This window comes from Lissotriton vulgaris, chromosome 5 (assembly GCF_964263255.1).
Source record: "Lissotriton vulgaris chromosome 5, aLisVul1.2, whole genome shotgun sequence".
NCBI lineage: Eukaryota > Metazoa > Chordata > Amphibia > Caudata > Salamandridae > Lissotriton > Lissotriton vulgaris.
Window position 1 is genome coordinate 1,602,985,642 of NC_141693.1, and position 22,438 is coordinate 1,603,008,079.

Sequence of the window (22,438 nt, forward strand, 5' to 3'; positions counted from 1 at the left end):
TGGTCTCAGAGGACAGCCCAATATACGTTGGCACAGGATGACACTATAATCAGGTGGTCACCACCCCACCTTTGTCTAATGAGAATCATATTGAAGCCATCAACGTCCCAGTAAGTTGGGTTCTCTCCAGCCCCAATATTCTGTTGCCTCTCCCTTCTTCCTCCTGCACCAGGATTCAAAACTGCCAAAAGACACAGGTGGGGGATAGTTTTGTAAGATTTTATTTGCAAAGGTAAAAACCATATTCACAAAGAAGATTGAAAAGTGCATAGTGTACATGGTGAACAGGAGCATTCAGTCTAGCAGCCACAGTCTATAGGAGTAGTGAATCTACTATAATGCTTGAGAAATAACTGATTGAGCCAGCCAACCCACCATTGTTGCGCAGGAGTCTAAAGCACTTAGGAACTGTTCCCAAAAATGTTAATATTGCAAATAATATTCAGGCCCCAGCTCCACAATAAGTGCAATTTGAAGCATGGATTTTGAGGAGAGGAAAAACAGAAAGATAAATGCCTTGCTCCACCCCAGCCACAGCCACTATGGCCAAAGAGTTTGTCTTCTCTTCTCCCTCGTGGTCAGACTCCTCAAGTGCTATATGGGGCCCTAGAAGCACACGCAAGTAGATAGCGTGATTGTAAGATCAAAACAAGCATAAACGGATGAACTGAATATACAAATGTGATGCGCTTTCTCCAGGGAACCAGTGCTTACAGGTACACCTTACCTCAGGCGAAGGGAGGGGTGGGGAAAGGGAGGTGGGTTGTGATCAGTGTTCCTTAACAACGTAAACATTTCACAATGTGCTGGCAATGGATTCTGTCCTTTCTCCTTATTACATACTTCGAGATCCTAAAGGTGCAATTCTCTTTAGTTATTTACACACATTGGTATATCAAAAATTTACATATCTACATACATACAAAAGACTTCAGCAAAGAGCTATGGGAGAAGGTTTGGGAAGGAGGGCTAAGAGTGAAACAGAAGCCCCTACATCACTACTGCTGCCTACTCAGGAAAAGGGGTCGGTACACACAGGAGCCTAAAACAGTTTCCAGGCTAGCCAGGACCATCATAGAAAACTGTGAGGGTAAACAGTATATACACCATCTCTAGTAGGCATGTCTGGTTTCTTCTTATCCCTGTTCACGCCAGGCTTAAGAGCACATGCTCATCCGTAGACTGGAAGAGAAGCTCTTCAGACTCTGGGTTGGGAAAGAGAGTGATGGAGTTGCTGAAGGTCTCGGAGACGTCCTGTGTCAGCTGCTGCAGAGCCAACATCTGCTCCACCTGCCAGACAAAAGCAGATATGTGTTAGAGAAGTCATACCAGGACATGGAGAGGAACATGGCCATCTAATATTATCAAACAGCAATGAATGCTTCATTACTACCAGCGATCTTCATTACTCCGATTCCATGCTCCTTGTCCCAGTACACTAACACAGGCTGCATTTCTCAAACAGTTTTTCCCTTTATACTAAAAACGCCCACACCCTTTAGTATGTAAAGATAATGACGTTAAAACACTAACAGATGTATCCAACCTCCTTTCCCTACCAAGACCCCACCCCTCATTAGAACGTCATGAAATTAGGAAGGGTGGGAGGGTGTTAAAGAAAGTACTGAGACAAGAAACATGGAATTGGAGTAATGAAAATTACCAGTACCCCCTCATCCACATCCCTCATCCCATTTACTACTGCAGATATACCGAGGCATAATGTCCTTGAGAAGAGAACATTAATCAACATGTAATTTGAGTGCTAAATAAATTTGAGACAATGTGAACCCAGTGGCGGACCGTATTATGCAGCAGTGGCAGGGTGGGCACAAACACGCATACTCTTCCACATACACCAATCACATGCACACTCACACCCATTCTCAAACGTGCACACATACACCCACCATTCACAAGCACATACCCATGCACACATCCTTTTACAGCAAACATGCGCACATACAGGTACAAACCCACATGCATTGAACATTCAATAAGAACTTACTTTGAACGGCGGGGACATTAGGTGGCGGAAGGGAGAACGCCTTGGCTGTTTCGTAGAGGTTTCAGGTAAGGAAGGGACGGAAGGAAGATCTTGCCGCCTCTCATCATTGGCTGACCTGGTCATTGGGCAGCCAATGAGAGAAGGATCTTCCTTACCTCGTCACAGAGTGAGATGGAGGCAGTGAGAGATGCAGACCCCACCCCAATCTGTGACAAATGTCACTGGTAGGCAGCACGCTGCGGGCATTTCAGGGCTTAAAACTGAAGCACCCAAGTCCAAGCCCATCAGTGACACTCCCCTTCGGCTCACAGAAGACTTTGCGGGTCTCGGGAGGTCACGCCTCCCGGGCTGTGAAATCTTTTGGCCAGCAAATGTCTGCTCAGGCAGCCAAGGGCCTTCAGATCGAGTGTGTGTACAGCGCTTGGCTGCCTGACCCAAAGATGAAGAGGGCCTCTCAGACTGAATTTTGCTCAGCCTGACAGACACTCTTCGTGCATTGTAAAAAGGTGGAGGGGCGGGGCATCCCCGCCCTTAACAACAGGCCGAAAGTACCGGTGTTGGAAAGCAACACTGAATTAAGGTGTCTATGTGCATTCAAAAACCTTTATAGCAATTTGCATTTCAGATCCTTCAGCTACATTTAACCTGCAATACTTCACAAACGTACAAGGGCTTGCCCAAGTGGCTTCAGCACAAATGTCTGTTATAGTAATGTGAAATCCTCAGAATATGTTTTGGAGCACAACATATCAGAGACAGATTCTTCGATGCACACCACTTATTAAAAGAAGCCTAGTGATAACTATAAGACTTTTTAGTAGACTCCTCCTTTCAGGATTGGTTGAAATTAGATACAGCAAGAGAAAGATCTAACTTTGTAGGTCCCTTCTTTTCAACTTCTAAATGTGTAGTTTATGCCACTGGAGCGATAATAGAGGAAGCAACATTTTCCCCTAGAAGAGAAAACCACTACCTTCTGGCCCAGTTTGGACAAACTAATAATATATCTGCTTATTCTCTCTAGCTTTTCTATATTACTCGAGGTGCCAGAGGGCTAGGAGAGAAGGCGTACCGCAAGGACTTGGGCCAATATACACTTCCATCACCAATGAAGGTTAGAATCAGGAGACACATTTGTAAGACCTGAGCATTCTGGTGATCTCCAAAGAAATCTACTGTCAGACTCTCAAATCTCCTTCAAATTTATCGACATACGAGTTGTCATTTTAAGATTTTCAGAGGAAGGAAACCGGTTCTTTCCCTTGGATATGAATCATCCTGAGAACCTTCCTTTCTGCCCAACTTGAAAGTTGCCAAACTGCCTTGTTCAAGGATTGAGACCCTGCCCAAACTATCTGTTCAGGTAAGACAATGTGATCCAAGTCTCTTCCTGATGACGACTTGTGCACCCTGAGCCTCTTCTCTCAAGATCTGTCGAGCCTTCCAGACTGTCATCTGTTCTCTTCAGTTTGAAGATTGACTTCTCCTAAAATGGCCAATGACCGTGAACCATCTCTGAGTCCAATACTGCTTTTTAACCGTTCTTGCTGGCATCGGTTGTTAATACTTAACTGGAGCTTCATAAGAATTCCCTACTAATGTAGTTGTTTCTTTACAGTCCTCGTTACTGGAATTATAGCCTTGAAATTCTGAGATATCGGCCTCCTATACTGGAATGTGAAGTGAACCAATGGTTCCATGTGTACAATATCAAAGAGATAGACTACCATGGCTAACGGGATGATTTAGTTGAGTTGAAACTCAAAGCTTTCGAGGGTTGTACAGGTTTTTGAACATTCTCTACTAATTTTAACCAGGATTGGAGACAATGAATTAGTCGTCTAGGTGAGGGCTTACGGTAATACCCAGTAATGTCAGTGATTCCCTCCTGTTGCAAACCTAGGTCCCGCTGATGTTCCTTTCATATTAGTAAATGCAGACAGGTTTACAGCAGATCTGCTGATGCCAAATAATCTTCCTCTGTTCCCAAAGTAATTATCTGTTACAGGGTACTCATCTTGAAACACATTTAGGCCTTTCAAGTCAATAAGACGATCATCTTCTGAATTTTAACAAATACCACCTCGGACTTTGTTCTTCTCCCCACACTGGAATTCTCGTCCATCAGAATCAACACATTCTACTCTAAGGCTTTTTATGTCACAGCTTACCAGCTGCCTGGTTTACTAAAGACATCTTGGGAACTTTCAGAAGCTGACATAGGAATGTGTTCCGCATGTTGCTTACCATTGGCTTTGTGGTTTGTAACTCACATTTTACGGCTTTATATTTTCTGGTTTAATTTGCTTGAGGCTTTCAAGTTTGTTTGTCCCTCCCGTGGCCTAAACCAAGTTTACTGTATTCTTCCACAAACTCACTTTCTGTAAACAGGCCTTTACATCTTGTTTTTATCTTGTCACATTTGCTGTGCATTAAAAGTTAGAGGTCAAATGTCAAACTGTGTCTTCAAGGGAACCTGGTGTTTGTTTTGCTTTCGGCTGACTTCAAAGTTGCATTGGAGCGCTTTACTTGAGCACCAGTTTCACTTCACAAAGTCATTTTCTGTCAGGGGGCAATTAAGTGATTTGCTCAGAATCACTGGATGTTGAAGTTGACGCAGAAACTCCAATTTCACTCTCATTCATACCATTACTTCATGTTCATCTGGAAGGGTTACCTTTTGCTTGGCAGGATGTTTTTGTGTTTTTTAAAAGAAAAGAATAAGGATGTTTGCCATGTAGCACCAACTATATGTCAACAGAACTCATTATCATTTAGATGTTGCATTGGAAAGATGACTCCCAAAACATGAATTTACCTTCAGGCATGTACCGAAGAGAACGTGGAAGCACAGTATGACAAGCAACTGCCTCGGAAGTAAAGTACTGAGGACTCCCAGTACTTACACAACATTAACAAGACAATTACTCATGAAAAAAACCTACACTGTAGCAAGTACCGTAGGTAAAATCAAGAGATTAAACTGTCCGCAGAAAAGTTCGGCCTGGCACCCTGCACAATTTTCTACTTACTCTAATAATAAAACATGCATTGGCATTTGCCAAATAACATTTCAGAAATAACCAGTGTCTGCAAACAATATATATATATTTCATTTGCTCAATGTGCAAAAAATGATTTGGTTTGTTCTGGATTTTTATGAAAGAGTTGGCATAGCTGCAAGATAGTCCCATTTGATTAGGGACACTAACAGCTAGAGTTCTTTGCATTCTGGGACCTGTATTTTGAATTGCCAAATAAGGAATATAGACATGTAATTCATGGCATGCTAAATACTGTGGATTACAAAGCCAGGACCAGAGCATGTATATGCCTTTACACAGAGTTGTTTGGCAGCTATTGTAGCACACTGGATTGGTGCGATGGGGGTAACCAACAATGCGGTAACTGTCCTGTGTTGCTTGTCCCTCCCATCAAATAGCTCTTGAATACACAAGAGCTATTTGGATTTCTCAGTGTTTTTAGCCATTCTGTACATCCCCGCAGCTACGGCTGCAAGTAAAAAAATAAAAAATTATGCGTTTTTATTGTAAGCCATTCTGCACTACAAATGTGCTGCAGAAAAAATGTGTTGCTGAACAACATGGTCAAGAAAAATTGACAAAGCCAATAGATTTTGCATAGGCAAGACATTTTTGGCTTTGCCAATGCTCATTTGTTTTGGGTGTCTTCAACACAAGAATTTTTGTAGGAAGCTAGCTTGTGGCGGATGACCCTAAAACTCTAAGGAATATCCAAGGGATATTACTTGAGTTGAATTTTGGCCCTTGATTGAGCTCAACCACACTTCGTGAAAGTTGTCGTTCAACTTTCCCTTCCAAACCCTTGATGCAGTAATAGGAATGCTGGTATGGGTTTTTCTTAGACTTCTGAAAATTCTTAGAGTCATTGTTTTGCTGACTGGGATGAAATTGTGATCTATTGGAAGATAGGTCATACCTTTTATTTCTTGAATTTTAATATGACTTTCTACTTCTGTAAAAATACCTAGACCAGTACTAAAGAAATTGTTCATGTTTTTAGTTCTAGAAGGACTTACGAATTACATCTTCCTGCTCTTCACCAAATAGCTTATCACCTTAAAGTAGCATGTTAATTAAACAGCCTCTCTCTGCTACGTCCTCCCACCAATCTCTTAAATCACATTGCCTTCTAGCAGCTACCATCCCTCATGCTGCCATGGAAAAGGAATTTAAATGATCAAGTGTGATATCCGACAGATGCTTGGTATCATTCTGTATTGCGGCACAAAATTGAGAACCATCTTAAATTGCCACAGATCAGGGCTGAAAACCTTTTACCGAAGTCTGAGAAGTGTTCACACAGTACATTCTAGCTCTCATTGCCATGTGCAGCCCAGAATAAGCTCATCTCAGAGATGCATATGCTCTTCTATCCACCAAATCCAATATAGCTCTGCCAGTAGTGAAATTTGATGAGTGGCTCCACTACTGACTTCTGTAGAAGATACATATCCCCTTTTCCTGTTGGACACATTCTCCCCGTAAACTAAGGAACTGATGAATTTTCCGGCCCTCTACATTCCCTCTTCAGAAGATCTTGTATAGCAGGATTCATTCGAGACTTGGACACCAGGGATTTAAATTGCTTGCAACTGTCCCCACTTGTGGAAGGTTGTTCAACATCCTTTGGGAGCTGAAGATATGCACACATATTGGAAATTCAGCACTTCAATTCTTGTTTCTGCATATATCTCCCTTTGGCACACCTAACTCCATATATTATAAACTCACACTATGAAGGGGCTTAATTGGAGTACTAACCACTCTTTTTAATAAAACTGTACCACTCCAATATCTTGAAAATCACACTATTTAGGTGAATGGTGGATAAACTATCCATTGGGGGGCACCAGAATAAAAGTTGTTTTGCCCACCAAGAGATAGTTTTAATTCACTTTTTTTTTAAACTGTTTTGTTTATTGATAAGAAAGTTCCAATCACCACATGTGTAAATTGCAGATAATTCAACATTAAAACATTAAGTACAGAGTACTGAACATAGTTAGACAGTCATCATATCGTGTCAAGCGTAAGAAGCTTTTCTGTAGCCATTTCCAATTCTACTTTTAATTCACTTTTTTGATTTGTTGCACGAAGCCTCTCCCTCCCCGTAAATTAATTATTATCTGCAGAATTAGGGACAACACCCGCTCCTTTCTTGCGAGAGAGTTGTAGCCCACACTGGTACTGTGAGGTCCCAGTGTGAAGAGGGGACCCAATGATGAAGCATGTCACCCTCGGGTGAGTGAGGGTTCTCGTCTTAACACATAAGTGCCTTGTAGTCCCTTCTTTATCTCTGGCCCCTTTTGTTTATTCATCACCCACGTACAGAGTGTGAGTTTCAGCACCAAACTCCATATTATCATCACCTTAATTTTCGGAGGACAAAGAGAATGAAACAGAAGTGCATGAAGTCTGAGAATAATCTGATCTCATAGGAAAAACTTATCTACCCTCATTCTCTTGTTGTTTGATAAAAGCTTCCGAAATTGATTATATCCATCACTTGAAGGTGTTTCTCAGGCATGCTGCAAGATAAGTCTGAACTCCTAGAGAGTAGCTGATTCTTCAGATCCGTTAATTCGCCTCATATAGAGAAAGAGTACGATATATTTCTCTGTTTTGGCTGTATTTCCAAATTTCTGCATCAAATTAAATGACCTATCTCGGCGTTAGGCTCCTATGGAGGGAGGACCCCTTCTGTTAGACATCTTCTGTTCCTTTTTCCTTTTCTTCTTTTGTTACTTTTTCTTTTAACCTAAAACAACCTCTCCGCCAATGGAAGGAAATCAAAAGAAAAATAAAGAGGAAATCTCCAATTCTATTGATATTATTCCAGCAGGCAAACCCTTTGATGCCTGAACAATAAGTGATGAGTCATGGTTTCCTTCGAAAAGGTCCCTTGTCCTCCAGAATGTTTGACTATAGGAGCCCGACCTAACCGACACTACCGGCCATTAAAGGCCCGCTACAGCGTTTAAGGCCAAAGCCGAAGGCGAGGGCCTAACAAGGTAGCGGGCCTCAATAGCCAGTAGAGCCCACTAGGAGGGCTCTAAGGCTTTTAGAACATTCGGCTTATAGAGGGCAGAATGTTCTAATTACTAAAAACAAAGGCGAGCCTGAGTAGGTTTAAATCCCCTCAGGCTCCGAGAGGCTTTTGTTCACAGGAGCAGCTGAGAGCAAAACAACATTGGAATGTTGCTCTGGGGGCTTCTGCTGGCCCGTAGAAGCTCGGAGTACTCCATTGTAAACATTCTAATGTAATGTTCCAATTCCTTTTAGAAACCAAACTGCATTTTACCTTTTTTTGGTAATTGGGATATCTATATGTCTTTTTTTCATGCATATGTGGGCTCTGCACTGCTTAATTAATTGCCATTTATGTTCACACAAACAATATTGGTACAACATTTTTTAATTTGGTTTAAAAAATGTGAACCAACACACTTTTTGCCCTATATCTTGTATTTCCACAAGGCGAGTTTTCCGATGCTCTGCTCCAATTACACAGTCTTATTGGTACGGAATATTACCCCTGTTCTCTTCTTCTGCACAAGCCGCCCACTCACTACAGTGACTTCAGTGTTCCTTGATTGTGATCCAATGTTAAAGTAGCGAGTTCGTCCCCCTTCAGCGCAATCTCTCTCAGTGTGAGGTCTGATCCAAGGAAACCATGGACCAATGAGCAAGAACATCCTGTACACCTACACTGCTCTCACGGGTAAATGCACCATGTAAAAATACATTTTATAAAAAAAATGACAAAATGTTATTTATAGGCCCAGCACTTCGAAACAAGCATTTACAATGCAACGGTTTCGCCTTTGCAAAAGTTAGAGCTATTGGCATTGTAATTGACAACATTTTTATTTATGTGTTGGTTTTGAAAACAGATAAATAAATGGCATTGTCATTTACATTGCCAATAGCTTAATCTCTCGCAAATGTAAGACCTATTGTACCCTACTGGACGAGCTCAGCAGACAGCAATTACTACCACACACACACCCAGAGCCAGCCACACACACACACACCCAGAGCCACACACACACCGAGAGACACACACACACACACAGAGCCACACACACACACACACACACACAGAGCCACACACACACACACACACATCCACCCAGAGCCACACACACACACACACACACCCTGAGCCACACACACACACACCCAGAGCCTCACAATATGTATGACTAGACACGAGGTTGCTGCATAACACAGTCCTGATGAAGCACAACAAAAAAAGCTAAAACCTTGGACAGAGAGCTACAGCCTCAGAAGTGTCACACGCAGAGGAAGAAGCGAAGAGAAGATCAAAAAGCTTCTACCATATCCTAATGTCATGCACACAAAGGCAGACAGAAGTGTAATGGAGACCATTTGTAGGCAATGGACGTTCATGAGATCGCAGAAGCTATAGAAAATAAGGGCTGTTGAATGTGAAGAGAATTACAGTAGGTCACCACAGAGCTGTGCCTACAACTTGAGTTCGTGCCCAGAAAAGCAGTTCAAAGGCGGAAGAACCGGGGGCTCAGGAATGCAGGGTCAAGAGTTCTAAACACACAAAGCTATTGAGGCTTTCATCAAGTTACAGGAACCCTCATCCATACACCACTGCCAAGCACAGAAAAGCAGCTAATAGAAGGTAGAACTGGTGGCAGATGGATTATGGGTCAAGAGCTCGGACAGGGCTTTCAGTGAGGCAATTCTGGTGCATTCATATCCCATCAAGCATAGGAAAGCAGCTGAGCGCAGGTGCAGCCCGGTGACAGGTGACGAAACCCTTTGCAAACCTGGAAGAACAGGGCTTACAGCAGATCTCCACAGCTTTCTTGACGCCCACACACAGAAGAGTTGTTAAAAGCACATGGGCCTCAAGAGCTTATGACACCTCTGGTTATAAGCTTTTCCACAGATCACAGGCGTTCCAATTCAAACAGGTGGATTTCATGGTAAAGAGATAGACACTCCAGCGCTCTTGACACATTAAAAGGGTGAGGCCTACTGTGTACGGACTGGCCAACTATTCACCAGAGGGCTGCACATGTGTTCTGATGAAATGCTGCAAGCATGTAGAGCCCAGGCTGGCTGAAGGATGCCATCTCAGGAGCTGCAGATACTTAGGAAGACTGGGTTTAGAGTGCATAAGCACCTAAAAAGAGCCTAGAAACTGGCAAGTCAGTCCCAAGGCTTTATTTACCTAGAACAAATAAGAATCCAGCTTGTCACTCAACAGATTTTCCCATGCTCTCCCTACCTACACAGAGTGCCACTATAGCACAGAACCGGTGGCTCAGACTGAGGGGCGATCAACACCTAGAGGGTGGGACTTACAACTGGTCACTAGACTGTTTTTACAAAGTCACGCACAGAAGAGTAAACAGAAACACTGGCGCATATAACCAGCTTTCTGGGACCACTTGTCTTCCAGTCTACACAGCATGAGACCCAGCAATTAAGACTTTGCTCTTCCCATTATAGCACAACTAAATCCGATTTGCAAATAGCTGTTTTCAGTCTGGAGTGGCATAGTAAACAATAAATGATTAACTGGGATGTGGACACAGTAAATGACCAGTAGCTGAGATCAAAGCATTCAACCCATCACTTTTTTCGATTTACTATATGAGACACCATAAGTGTGTCTGGTCTGACCAGGAGAGGGGCGCATGCTCCATGTGCCACAGGACTCAAACTAAACCCCATTGAAGAGAGCCAGTGCTGCAGCAGTCTGGGATTGCTGGTGACCAAGTATTTGGGGGAGTGGGGGGGGGACTTGGCCTGGCAGTTCAGGTTGGACTGTTTTTACTAGAATAAGACCACGTTTATACCTGTGCATGGCCAGCCTCTGTTTGGAGCAATAGATGGTAAAAACACAATTAATTGAAAATGGTAATTGCCAGTGGCTAGTTTTAATTCTAGTGTGCCAGCAACCGTTTTTTTGTTTTTCTGTGGCATGTTAGCTCCTCTCCAGTGATTACCTTTCTTGGAGCTAGGACATTCTGTTTATTCTATTCGCACTATAACCCAAAACCGAAAAGCCACTACCCCGAGATCCAGCCAACCAATCTGCGCCATGCAGGAGTTTTACTCCAGGAAATATTATACTTTTCTCCGATAAATACGAACATAACCCACATCACCAACAATCTCACACCTCGGATGCCAGACTCCCGCTCCTACTTTAGTGCAGCCGATAACTATGTAATGACTTTTTTATGAGAAGTGCTGGAGGTTTGGGTCTACACTCATCACTGTGGATCCTGGGCGTTTCCAACAGCTCTTTGTCTTACACACTTTGGAATTAACAGTCATGTTTAAACCACCAGCTAGTCGCTGCAGAAATAAATAAAAAAGTTCTAGGCACCACACGTAACAAGAAATCGAAAAAACATTCAGCAAAAACATATAAAAAGATAGATGCATGCGAAAGAAACCCCTGGGTACGTATGCTGCTGGACCAACCTGGGAAGCGTGCTCGACCTGTGATCAAGTGGTAAAGGGCTGTTTTTCACAAAGCAAACACCGTATATTTCCTCATTTCACAACTCCCCGCAGTGAAGTATTGCAGCCACTGCTCACAAGCATCCATTTGCGTAAGGAGAGCGGCCTGCCCACCCCGGATGTCACCACCGCAGCCTGCTCTCCTGCGCGCTGGGAGAAAGGGGGCCTGAAAGGGGGCCTGGAATCAGTGGGGGAGTCTGGGGGCATGGGTGGTGCCACTACCTCTGAATATCTGGCATTCCTCAGACCCTTTCAGCTGCCAGGGTAAGAGAAGAGGCGGCTCGCTCGTCCTGCGGGGTATTAACATACAATCCACAGCATGACTCGCGGGAAAACGGGAGGGGGGGAAATCAGATAAGAGGGGAGGGACAGGGACACAGAGCAATCAAAGGACGGGCTTGATCAAGCGATGATACTGGACGGGTGGGCATTGGGCAATGTGGCTGGATGGCACTGGGAGCGATCGACAGGAGGCGGGCAATCCGGGAACAGAGGACGACAGCAACGAGACACGCAAAGACGTAAATAAACAAAATGCTGCTTACCGGATAAGGAGAGGACTGAAATCGCGCAACCCACCCCTGCAAAACACACGTCACGCAGACGTAAATAAACAAAATGCTGCTAACCTGATAAGGAGAGGACTGAAATCGCGCAACCCACCCCTGAAAAACACACGTCCAAAATGGCCAAAACATCATGGGAAAAAAAGAAAAAAACATCCGCCCACCGCCGCATGACGTTTTAAAAGGGGCGGAGAGGGGAAAAAAAAAAATCACCCGAATGCCCACGAATCGCTTCGGACAATGACGGACAGATCTCTCTTCCAATGGCTAGCCTCCATTTATGGAGCTAGCCAATGGAAGAGAGAGGCGGGACAAAGCCATACTGTTCCAACATAAGATTTCGCCTGCGCGAACGCTGCTGCGCAGCGGACGCCAGGCGAAACCTAAAAAGGAAGTGCTTTAAAATTATACCTTTTAAATAGTTAAAGGGGGGGTGGGGTGTTAGTAAAAAGAGAAAACATATGCTTAGGAAAGGGATGCCTATAGTGAAGCAGAGCCTTACAATTGCATTAGTAAGTAATGGGACAAGGAATGTGGATGAGGAGGGAGAAAAATAAAAATTACCCTGTATACATTTCTTTGTAGTGAGTATGCTATAGATTCACATGTTGTGCATACTGCTGCCATCTAGTGCTGGGTTCGGACATTTGGAACTTGTTTTTGTTCAAGAAGTCTTTCAAGTCACAAGAGTTCTGCAGCCAGAGCCACAGGTGTCCGGCGAAGTGGGTGGCCGCATGTGAATTTACAGTGCTTTACGCTACAAGCAGATGCTCACAGGGTAAGGAAAATGCTACTCACCAGTATGCATCTGTTCTTGGCATGTAGAGCTGCAGTTACACACTGTGCATAGATCGCCACCTAGTGTTGGGCCTGGATGTTTGCAGTTTGTTGTTGTCCTGAAAAGTTCTTTGGAAGTCATGAGATAGGTGGCTCCTCCTTTGGACCACATTGTGCATGGGCATCAGCTCCATCCTCAGATTGTTTTTCGCCATTAGGGAAATGATGGAGCTTTGCAAGAGAAGGAAGGATCCCCATGTAATCTGTATCTAATTAAGATAATACTGGAACAGACTAGGGTAGCGGGGGAGGCGGGTGGGCGTGTGTAACGCTGCAGCTCTACATGCCAAGAACAGATGCATACTGGTAAGTAGCATTTTCCGTTCGAGGCATATGAGCTCCAGGTTACACACTGTGCATAGATTGTGTAGCAGTACCTACTCTTAGCGGCGACCACCCCTATCTGTTGCAGTAGTTTGAAATAATGTTTTGAGAACAACCTGGCCCACATTAGCTTGTTGTTTGGTTTGCACATCTACACAATAATATTTTGTGAATGTGCGCGGTGTAGACCATGTAGCTGCTCTGCAGATGACATCTAGGGGAATCTTCCCTAAAAATGCCATTGAAGGCCCTATCTTTCTTGTAGAGTGGGCTTTAGGAGGATCATGCGCACTATCGTCCAAGGGAGGAGTCACCTATCTTGTGACTACAAAAGACTTCTTCCAAGACGACAACAACATGCAATCATCCGAGCCCAACACCAGGTGGCAATCTAATGCAAAGTGTAGTATCTGCAGCTCATATGCCTCGAACCGTACGTTTAGCTTTGTGGTAACAAATCTGTATGCATTTGACAATCCATCTACCTATCCCAGATTTTGAAATGGGATTACCCTTGTGTGGTGGTGAGATAGACACAAAAAGTTGTTTTGTCTTACGAAAGGGTTGTGTCCTCTTGAAGTAGTATAGCAATGCTCTTTTGACATCCAGGATGTGAAGAGCTCTTTCTGCTACTGTCTGTGGTTGCGAGAAGAAAATGGGCAGTTCCACAGATTGATTGAAGTGGAAGGGAGAAATGACTTTGGGTAGGAATTTTGGATTAGTACGTGGTACTACCTTATTATGATGCATTTGCAAGAAGGGTTCTTGAATGGTTAGTGCTTGTAGTTCACTAACTCTCCACAGAGAAGTAATAGCTACTAGGAACGCAACCTTCCATGTTAAAAATTGTAGTTCACATTTGTGTAAGTGTTCGAAGGGAGGTCCCATTAGCCGTGTGAGAACAATGTTTAAATTCCACACAGGTGAAGGTGGCTCTCTGGGAGGAATTATTCTCTTAAGGCCTTCCATAAAGGCTTTAATGGCAGGCACTCTGAACAAAGATAGATGCTGTCTGTTTTGCAGATATGTTGCTATTGCAGCAAGATGTAGTCTAATAGACGTGTAGGCGAAGTTACATGTTTGGAGATGCAGTAAGTATCCTATGATGTGTTGAATAGACTTGTCTAGAGGAATAATATTGTTGTTGTGACAATATATTACAAAGCGTTTCCACTTGACTGCATAACATGCCCTAGTGGTTGCACGTCTAGCTTCTTTTATGACATTCATGCAGTCTGGAGGAAGGTTCAGATAACCAAATTCTAGGATTTCAGGAGCCAGATCGCAAGGTTGAGCTGAGCTGGGTCCGGGTGTCTGATCTCTCCACGGTTCTGTGTTAAGAGGTGTGGCGAGAGGTGCAATTTTTGGTGCGGTACTACAGACAGTTGTAGCAGTGTGGTGTACCACGGCTGTCTGGCCCACGTTGGAGCAACTAGGATGAGGGTCAGAGAATGCTGCTGTAGTTTGCGTACTACAAGTGGCATGAGTGGTAGAGCTGGAAAAGCGTACGCAAATCTGTTTGACCAGTTCATCCATATCACATTGCCTTTGGACAGTGGGTGTGGATATCTGGCGGCGAAGCTTGGGCATTTGGTGTTTTCGTGGGTGGCAAATGGATCTATCTGAGGTTGTCCCCAAATCTGAAAGAATGGTCGAAGAACTTGCATATGAAGTTCCCACTTGTGCGTCTGTTGTGTCGGACGACTTAACAGATCCGCTATGGCATTTTTATACGCCTAGAACATGCTGGGCTAGAAGGAATATGTTTTGAGGTATAGCCCACCGCCATATATTCTGTGCTAGTTGAGAGAGTTGCAGGGAGTGTGTGCCTCCCTGTTTCTGTATGTAATACATGGCTGTTATGTTGTCCATGCGGACTACCACAGCTCTGTTTGATACTTGCTTTTGGAAAGCTTTTAGTGCTAGGAATATAGCTAGTAACTCCAGATGATTGATGAATAGCAACTTTTGTTGCGGTGTCCACCTGCCTTGCATGGTGTGTTGCAGTAGGTGGGACCCCAACCGGAGAGCGATGCGTCCGCAGTCAAGATTATCTGAGGAACTGGCTCTAGGAACAGTCGTCCCTTGGAAAGGTTTTTGGTGTTCCACCACTGCAGAGAGCGATGAGTCCGACTGTCTACCAACACTAGGTCTGTTAATTGACCTTGACCCTGGTTCCATTGACGTGATAAGCACTCTTGGAGAGGACGCATTTGAAGTCTTGCATGGGGTGCTATGAAAATGCAAGAGGCCATCATCCCTATGAGTTGCATGAACACTCATGCTGGAAGGGAGTGTTGTGGCTGAAAGTTTGTCAGAAGAGTCTGCATGCTGGCTATCCTTGCTGGAGTGGGATAAGCTAGCGCTGTGGAGGTGTTTACTGTTGTACTTTGGATGGTTGCAGATGAGACTTGGTGTGGTTTATTGTGAACCCCAAGTTGTGGAGCAGTTGGATCGTGGCATGAGTGAGTTTCACACTGGTTGTATGAGCTGGCTTTTATGAGCCAGTCGTCGAGGTACGTGAAGACATGGATCTGCTGTCTTCGTAAATGTGCTGCCACTACTGCTAGGCATTTGGTGAATACTCTTGGTGCTGTTGTGACTCCGAATGGGAGCACTTGGAATTGATAGTGCTGCCCGTCTATTACAAATCTCAGATACTTCCTGTGAACCTTGTGAATGGGAATGTGGATGTATGCGTCCTTGATCTCTAGAGCAGCAAGGAAGTCGTTTTGTAACAGGAGCGGAAGGACTTGTTGGAGTGTGACCATGTGAAAATGGTCTGACTGTATGTATATGTTTAGCGGTCTGAGGTCCAGAATAAGCCTTAGATAGCTGTCCTTCCTTGGGATTAGAAAATATAGAGAGTAAACTCCTTTGTTTTGTTGGTGCAGAAGAACTGGTTCTATTGCACTTTTTTCTAGCAGAGATATTACTGCTTGCTTCAACAGTGATAGATGTTCTTGTGACATTGGACGCTGTTTGGATGGTATGTTTGGGGGTAGATTTTAGTTCTAGAAAGTAACCTGACTGAATATTTTGTCGCACCCACCTGTCTGATGTGATGTTGGTCCAGGCAGGAAGGAATTGTTGCAGTCTTCCCCCACAGGAGTGGAATGCTGGGGGGGGAAGGGGAAGAAAGTCATTTTGTAGGGGTGGAGGCAGAGCGGGAGTTGTTTGTTTTGCCTCTGCCTTTGTTGTTGTTACCCCTGTAATCCCCTCTCTGGTAGCCCTTAGTGAATGTGGATTGGCTAGAGGGTCTTGTAAGAAGTGGAGAGACTTTCCGAGGAGTAGCCTCTTGTGTTGCCTCTTTATGATGAGCGACGAAAAGAACGTCTGAGAGCTTGCTGCTGCAAGGCTCCCATAGATTTTGCTGTATCAGTGTCTTTTTTCATTTTTTCTAAAGACACGTCAACATTTGGACCAAATAAATGTGTCTCATCGAATGGATGATTAAGGATGGAGTTTTGTACCTCAGGTTTAAAACCTGAAATACGTAGCCAGTCATGTCTACGTTAAAGGGTGCTGGTATGGATTGCCCTTGAGGCAGTATCTGCAGCATCTAGGGCACAGCGAATGGAAGTATTAGTAATATTTTTACCTTCCTGTAAAAGTTAATTGGCCCTATTTTTATATTTGTCTGGTAGATGCTGCATTATGGACTCCAGTTCATCATAATGTGCCCTGTCATATCTTGCCAACAACGCTTGGGTGTTGGCAATGCGCCAAATGTTAGCTGCCTGAACGCTGTTCGTTTACCGGAGGCGTCAAGGAGCTTAGATTCTTTATCTGGTGGTGAAGCCTCACCTGATGTCTGAGAATTAGCACGTTTACGTGCATTAGACACTACTAAAGAATCTAATGGTGCTGAAACTTTAATGTAAACTGGATCTGTATGGGCAGCTTTATATTTTTTCTCTATGCGAGGGTTAAGGACCCTAGCCCTGACAGGATCCTTAAAAACCTCTGTTGCGGCTTCATGACCCCTTTAAGCATTGGCAAAATGGCAGTAGACATTTCTGTGTTATAAAAGTGTCTAATAGGAAATCTTCCTCCACAGTATAGGTGTGTAAGTCAACCCCATGGTACTGGGAAGCGTTTTGGACTAGTAGGTTAAAACCTATAGTGACCTCTGGTGGAGAAGGTCTGGAAGGGTATACATCATCTTGTGGGACGTTAGGCACATCAGGGGTGTTGTAATCATCCCATGGATTAGGTGACTGAGGGAGACTATTGGTCCCTGCTGGGTCATGTGCACCCCCACCTGTGTTATCTGAGTCTGTATCTACATCATCATCTGGATTAGTGGATGGTGTAGGCGAATTATGTGGTGGATGAGGTGGAGGAGGAGGGGGAACAGTATGGGGAGGTGGTGGAGAAGGGACCCTTAATGGAAAGGTTGCAATGTCTCTCTTCTTTGGAGGAAGAGGAGGTGCTGGCGCCTCAAGTGGCCTCTTCTTGGAGCTAAGAGTTAGTTGACCAGTCTTAGAATCACCTTCCTAACCAGACTTCTCGAGGCGGCGTGCACTCCACCCGTTTCCCTCAGGTCTGGTCCTGGTTCACGGACACTGTCTCCTTCACGTCTGCGACTGGACCGGTCGTTGCGATCTTCTCTTCCGACTTGAATGTTGAATTGTGGTTGTTGAAGTTCGCTTGTCACTGTTCGTGGACTGTCTTGGTGCTCGAACTTCTTGGACCTCTGGCCGGTCCACTCTGCCGATGCTGGCAGGCTATCTTTGGTCCTCTTGCGGGATACTTGCTGTGTTACGGTTTGTTGACCCTTGCTTCGGTCACCTCCTTTCGCGGCCCCCTGGTGGGTCGGCTTCTTGGTGCGGCCATCTGGCTGGCCGGCTTCTTGGGTGCGTCACGTCGTGTGACTGTTTGAACTGTTCCTGCGACCGTCTGAGGGGTCGGCTTTGTGGGGCGACCATCGGGGTGGTCTTCTGCTTGAGTCCTCATGCTTCGCTATCTTCAGTTTGGTCGCTGTTCGCTCCGTTCCGGTGCTTTAGCATTGGCGCGGTTTGGTCCGCGCTCTTCCTGTGCATCATTAGGTGCGGAGGGTTACGTCACCACTCCAAGCTTCTTTGTGTTCAGGTTGTTCCCGTTACCTCACGGGGTGTCGAATATGCTACTTACCAGTATGCATCTGTTCTTGGCATGTAGGGCTGCTGACATTCATATCTGTGCATAGATCGCCGCCTAGTGTTGGGTCCGGATGATCGCACATTGTTGTCCTGGAAGAGTCTTCGAAGTATCACGAGATAGGTGGCTCCTCCCCTGGACTACAGTGCGCATGGGCATCGACTCCATCCTCAGATTGTTTTTAGCCATTGTGGCCAAGATGGAGTGAAACTAAGTGAATGATGACCATGCCAGAAGTATGTGTGAGTGCTGCAGCCGCTACAGGCGCCAGGGAGGAGGGCGGCGATATGAATGTCAGCAGCCCTACATGCCAAGAACAGATGCATACTGGTAAGTAGCATATTCGGTTCGAGGCATGTGGGCTGCTGAATTCATATCTGTGCATAGAATACATAGCAGTCCCTCCATTAACGGCGGCCGCCCGTGCCAGCTGCAGCAGTTTGGAAAAGTGTTTTTAGAACAGCCTGCCCTACAGCTGCCTGCTGTTTGGTGTGCACATCAACACAGTAATGTTTTGTAAATGTGTGTGTGGTAGACCATGTGGCTGCTCTACATATGTCTTCCAAAGGAATATTTCCAAGGAAAGCCATGGAGGCCCCCAACTTTCGGGTGGAGTGGGCCCGTGGTGGAATGGTGAGAGTGCGCTTGGCTCTCTGATAGCAGATCTGAATACATTTAACGATCCTCCTGGCTATACCAGCCTTGGAAATGGGTTTACTTTGTGTTGTGGTTCAAAGGCAACAAATAGTTGTTTAGTCTTCCTAAAATCTTTGGTCATATCAATGTAGTACATTAGGGCCCTTTTGACGTCAAGTGTGTGGAGCATTCTCTCCGCAAGTGACTCGATTTTGGAAGAACACAGGTAGTTCTATAGTCTGGTTGATATGGAACTGAGACACTACCTCAGGAAGGAATTTAGGGTTAGTGCGAAGCACCACCCTGTTGGAATGAATTTGAATAAATGGCTCTTGGATAGTTAGGGCCTGGAGTTCACTAACTCGTCGTAGCGACGTAATCGCTATAAGGAAAGCCACTTTCCACGTCAAGAATTGAATCTCGCAGGAATGCAGTGGTTCAAAAGGGGGACCCATCAGCCTGGTGAGGACCACATTGAGGTTCCACTCTGGAGCTGGTGGCGTCCGCGGAGGAATGACTCGTTTGAGTCCTTCCAGAAAGGCTTTAATGGCAGGCACCCTGAAAAGTGAGAGGTGCTGTCTGTTTTGGAGATAAGCAGCCATTGCGGATAAATGTATACGAATGGAAGCATAGGCCAGATTACATTTGTACAGATGCAAGAGATGTCAAGTCAAGTCAAGTCAAGTCATAGAATTTATATAGCGCACTACATACCCAGGGGGTCTCAAGGCGCTTAGGGAGGGGTGGAGAATTACTTGTCAAATATCCACGTTTTAAGTTGCTTTCTGAATGCTAGGTGGTTCTGGGTAAGGCGAAGGTAAGTGGGAAGTGAGTTCCATGTTTTAGCTGCCAGGTAGGAGAAGGATCTACCTCCCATGGTGGTTTTGTTGATGCGAGGTACAGTGGCGAGGGCTTGGTTGGAAGATCGTAGTTGGCGGGAGGGGGTGTAGAAGGACAGTCGTGTGTTGAGGCATTCTGGTCCGATTTCGTAGAGTGCTTTGTGTGCATGGGTTAGGAGCCGGAAAGTGATCCTCTTATTGACGGGAAGCCAGTGGAGGTTTTTCAGGTGACCAGAGATGTGTTCTTTACGCGGGATGTCTAATATGATCCTGGCTGAGGCGTTTTGGATTCGTTGGAGTTTTTTCTGGAGTTTAGCGGTAGTACCTGCGTAGAGGGTGTTTCCGTAGTCCAGTCGGCTCGTGACCAGAGCGTGGGTGACCGTTTTCCTAGTTTCGGTGGGGATCCAGCGAAATGTTTTTTTGAGCATGCGCAGAATGTTGAAGCAGGATGAGGAGACGGCGTTGACTTGTCTGTTCATTGAAAGGGAGGAATCCAGGATGACGCCTAGGTTCCGTGCGTGGTCTGTCGGGATGGGAGCTTTTCCAAGGGCTTCCGGCCACCAAGAGTCGTCCCATGCGGAGGGGGATGTGCCTAAGATGAGGACTTCTGTTTTATCTGAGTTCAGTTTCAGACGGCTGTGTTTCATCCATTCAGCAACTTCTTTCATTCCTTCGTGTAGGTTAGTTTTGGCGGTGCTAGGGTCATTGGTGAGTGAAAGGATCAGTTGAGTGTCATCCGCGTAGGAGATGATGTTGAGGTTGTGTTGGCGGGCGATGGTCGCGAGGGGGCTCATGTATACGTTGAAGAGGGTGGGGCTGAGTGAGGATCCTTGTGGTACACCGCAGATGACTTCAGTGGTCTCTGACTTGAATGGTGGAAGGCGGACTCTCTGGGTTCTTCCGGCGAGGAACGAGGTGATCCATTCAAGTGCTTTTCCTTGTATTCCGATGTTTCTGAGGCGCTGTAGAAGGGTGCTGTGGCAGACTGTGTCGAAGGCTGCGGAGAGGTCGAGGGGGATGAGGGCGACTGTGTCTCCATTGTCCAGTAGAGTACGAATGTCGTCTGTTGCTGCGATGAGGGCGGTCTCAGTGCTGTGTTTTGCTCGGAAGCCGGACTGTGAGGAGTCGAGGGATTTGTTGGCTTCGAGGAAGGCGGCGAGCTGGTTGTTGACAGCTTTCTCGATGACTTTGGCCGGGAATGGAAGGAGCGAGATGGGGCGATAATTTTTGAGTTCGGTGGGGTCCGCAGTGGGTTTTTTCAGAAGGGCGCTGAGTTCAGCGTGTTTCCAGCTTTCCGGGAAGGTGGCGGAGTTGAAGGAGCAGTTGATGACGTCTCGGAGGTGCGGTGCTATGACGGAGTCTGCTTTGTTGAAGATGTGGTGAGGGCATGGGTCTGTGGGGGATCCTGAGTGGATGGAGTTCATCAGGCGGATGGTGTCCTCAGTGGAGATTGCGTTCCAGTCGTTAAGGATGTTCAAGGGGGGTGAATGTTCAGCATATGGTTGGGTGGGTTGGTTTCCGGGTTGGTTGTCGAAGCTGTTGTGGATGTCTGCAATTTTGTTGTGGAAGAATGAAGCTAGGGAGTCGCAGAGGGCTTGAGAGGGGGTGATGTCGTTGGAGTTGGCCGAGGGATTGGTAAATTCCTTGACGATGTTGAAAAGTTCCTTGCTGTTGTGGGCGTTGTTGTCTAGTCGATCCTTGAAGGCGGTTTTCTTGGCCTTTCGGATTAGTTGGTGGTGTGTGCGGGTGGCGTTTTTGAAGGCGTCCTTGGTGCTGGTGGTTGGGTCTTTTTTCCAGGCCTTCTCAAGGGAGCGACAGAGTTTCTTGGACTTCTTAAGATCATCGTTGAACTATGAGGCCTTCTTGCTGCCAGGTTTGCTTTGTCGTTTTTTCAGTGGTGCTAGGATGTCGGCGCTGTTGGATAACCATAGGGTGAAGTTGGTGGCGGCTTGGTCGGGGTTTGAAGAGTGGGCTGGGGTGTTTAGAAGGAGCGATGAGGAGATCTGGTCGATGGTGATTTTGTTCCAGTTTCTTTGCAGAGTTGGATGGGGGTGGTTGATGGGTTTAGGCTTGTTGTAGGTAAAGTGAACGCAGCTGTGGTCAGTCCAGAGGAGATCCGTAGAGTGGCTGAAGGAGACGTGGTTGCTGGAGGTGAAGATAGGGTCGAGAGTGTGACCTGCGATGTGGGTGGGGGAAGTGACCAGTTGCTTAAGTCCGAGGTTGGCAAGGTTGTCCAAGAGGGTGGTGGTGTTGCGGTCGTTGTTCTTTTCAAGGTGAAAATTGAGGTCTCCCAGAAGGATATAATCTTTGGAGGGGAGCGCGTGTGGAGTGATGAAGTCCGTGATGTCTTCACTGAATTGTGCGCGGGGTCCTGGTGGCCTGTAAAGGAGGGTGCCTCGGAGTGTGGTCTTGGCGTCGATGTGAATCTGGAAGTGAAGGTGTTCAGAGTTGGCGAAATTGACATCAGAGCTGGTAGAGATGTGGATTGATTTTTTATGGACGATAGCGATTCCTCCTCCTGTGTGG

General features: G+C 45.6%; 1 protein-coding gene across 1 annotated transcript in view; it reads right to left on the reverse strand.

The window, feature by feature from the left end:
• Window positions 1-208: 208 nt before the first annotated feature.
• Window positions 209-22,438, reverse strand: part of IRF9 (interferon regulatory factor 9) — a 137,374-nt gene continuing 115,144 nt past the window's right edge. Inside the window, exon 9 of the mRNA XM_086923744.1 lies at window positions 209-1,290. Coding sequence (XP_086779870.1) covers window positions 1,147-1,290 — 144 coding nt within the window. The 3' untranslated portion in view covers window positions 209-1,146. The remainder of the gene's footprint in view (window positions 1,291-22,438) is intronic.